The sequence below is a fragment of the Postia placenta genome (genome assembly GCF_002117355.1).
Source record: "Postia placenta MAD-698-R-SB12 unplaced genomic scaffold POSPLAscaffold_22, whole genome shotgun sequence".
Taxonomy (NCBI): domain Eukaryota; kingdom Fungi; phylum Basidiomycota; class Agaricomycetes; order Polyporales; family Adustoporiaceae; genus Rhodonia; species Rhodonia placenta.
In genome coordinates this window covers 1-2,131 of record NW_020169853.1, presented here as the reverse complement: position 1 = coordinate 2,131, position 2,131 = coordinate 1, and the positions used below count along the sequence as shown (strand labels likewise).

Genomic DNA, 2,131 nt, shown 5'->3' with positions numbered 1-2,131 from the left:
TTCCTTCGTCGCTACCTCGTCGTCCTTTCCCACATACTCGCTGCTTTCTACGATGTCTGCTCGCTCTGCCACCCCTGCCTCGACTTCTTCGCTCGTCAACCGCCGCCTCGCCTCGCTGCTTGTGGTCCTCGAGGCTCCGCCGACCGCCGACGCCGCGCTCGACTTGGTCGAAGAGTGGGCGCAGGATTTGTCGCCGCTCGTCGTAAGTCGCTCGTAGATCTTCATAACCCAACTAACCCTTTGTTTTCGAACAGCTCGCCTATCGCAAGGCCTTGGGCGCCATCCGCGACGAGGAGACGGAGCTGCGCGTCGCCGCCGCCGTCAAACAACTCGCCGAGCGGGCGCCAGAGTCGTGGGTCGAGTGGGCGCGCGGAGACTGGCCCGAGCTTGCGACCGCCATCGACGCCGAGGTCGAACGACGCGTCGAAGAGCAGAAGCGCCTCGCCGAAGAGGAAGCACGCCGCGTCGAAGAGGCTGCGAAGCGTGCGAAGGCCGCCGAGGACCGTCGTCTCGAAGACGAACGGCGTCGAAAGGACGAAGAGGAACGGCGCCTCGAAGACGAACGTCGCGCGCAAGAGGCCGCTGATGAGGAGATGGCGAGGATCGCGGCCGCCGAGGGGCTGCTCGATAAGGGGAAAGGGCGCGCGATAGTCGACGAGGAGGTCGCCGAACTGTCGGACGACCCTTCGATCGTAAGTGTTTTCTTCTCTCGTCGTTCGATGACTAAACTCTCTTTCGTAGAAGACTCCTCGGACGGTCGAACGTCCGTTCGCGATGTCAGAGGTCGACATGGCCGCCGCGGCGATTGAGAAGCGTCAGGCCGGACAAAAGGTACGTTCGATGCTCCGTCGAGTCGGTTCGAAGCTAACTCTTCGATAGTGCGATCGTTGCGCCGGCTACCGCTCGGCCCCGGTCGATTGCGTGTGGACCGAGAACGCTACGACCTGCGATAGGTGCGCGCAGTTCCAACAGGGCTGCTACTTCGACAAGGTGTCTGTCCTGGGCAAGACGAAGAAGACGCGCGGCGGGGGATCAACCACCAAAAAGCGCAGTAAGTTGTTTCTGCTGGTTGCCCTAAACTTTGGCTGACGTTGTGGTAGTTCGGCCGGCCTCGCCTGGACCTTCGATCGCGGACTCGGGTGGTTCGAAGAAGCGCCGAGTCGACGAGCCTCCTCGCCCACTTCTACGACGGCCTCTCGATGGGGCCAGCCGCCTGGGCCTTGAACAGGACGACCTCGACGCGCTCGACCTCGACGACGAGTCTCGGGGCATCATTCGCGTCATCCGCGAGGAGCGCGCTCACATCGCTCGCCGTCGAGCGCTCCTCCACGACATGGACCTCGACCTTCAAAAGATGGAGAAGGACGCGCTCGCGAAGGGGGGAATCGGGTTCGTGCGCGGGGCTGTTGACGAGGACTAGGCGCGAGTCGTTTTGTATCGTAGTCGTACTCGTGTCGTAGAATTTTTGCGTAGATGGTCGAATGGACAATGCGCCCCTTGGCCTAGATGGAACCTAGCGTGAACTAAGAAAAGGAAATGAAAATAAGTGTGTTCGAAGTAAGTCGCAATATGATCGAAGGACATAGAAGGAAAAATAGAAATGTTCGTAGCGAGGGAAAATGGACTTAATGAAAATATAGGCTCAGTTGGTCATCACAGCCTAGGAGGACTCGTCTAAGGTGGGCCTCCGCGCAACGGTCGAATCGAATCGTTCGTAGAACGTCGAACGATGTCGCGACTATCGAGTTGAATCGAAGGTAATCGTACAAGGGATGGTCTGAAACGTAGGAGAAAATCAAGCATATCGCGTAACGTGAGAGCAGGAATGGAGAGAAGAAAGTACGTATCGTGTTGTACAAGTAAGGGAAGAACCTCTATTCGTCGCGTTCTTCGGCTTCTTCGACTTCATCATCGTCATCGTCGCCTAGAGAATTCGATAGTTCGAGTTCTCGAAGACGCTCGGTCGAGACATCTTCGAGATCTTCGGGAATTGGAATGGATTTGCGCGCGAAATACGGAATGACGCGGAATGCTGCGATGGGTCGATCGAGGACTGTACCGTTGAGTTCGCACACGATGTATGCACCGCCCTTGTTGCGCGAGACAACGATGAGGGGGCCTAGATATCGCG

The 2,131-nt window shown here is 58.1% G+C and overlaps 1 protein-coding gene across 1 annotated transcript; it reads left to right on the top strand.

The window, feature by feature from the left end:
- Positions 1–52: 52 nt before the first annotated feature.
- On the top strand, positions 53–1,420 carry POSPLADRAFT_1159273 (hypothetical protein; the record flags this gene model as incomplete). Its single annotated transcript, XM_024487410.1, has 5 exons — positions 53–202; positions 255–692; positions 742–831; positions 880–1,051; positions 1,101–1,420. 5 exons carry the CDS (start codon positions 53–55, stop codon positions 1,418–1,420), a joined length of 1,170 nt encoding a protein of 389 aa, XP_024333360.1.
- Positions 1,421–2,131: the final 711 nt, after the last annotated feature.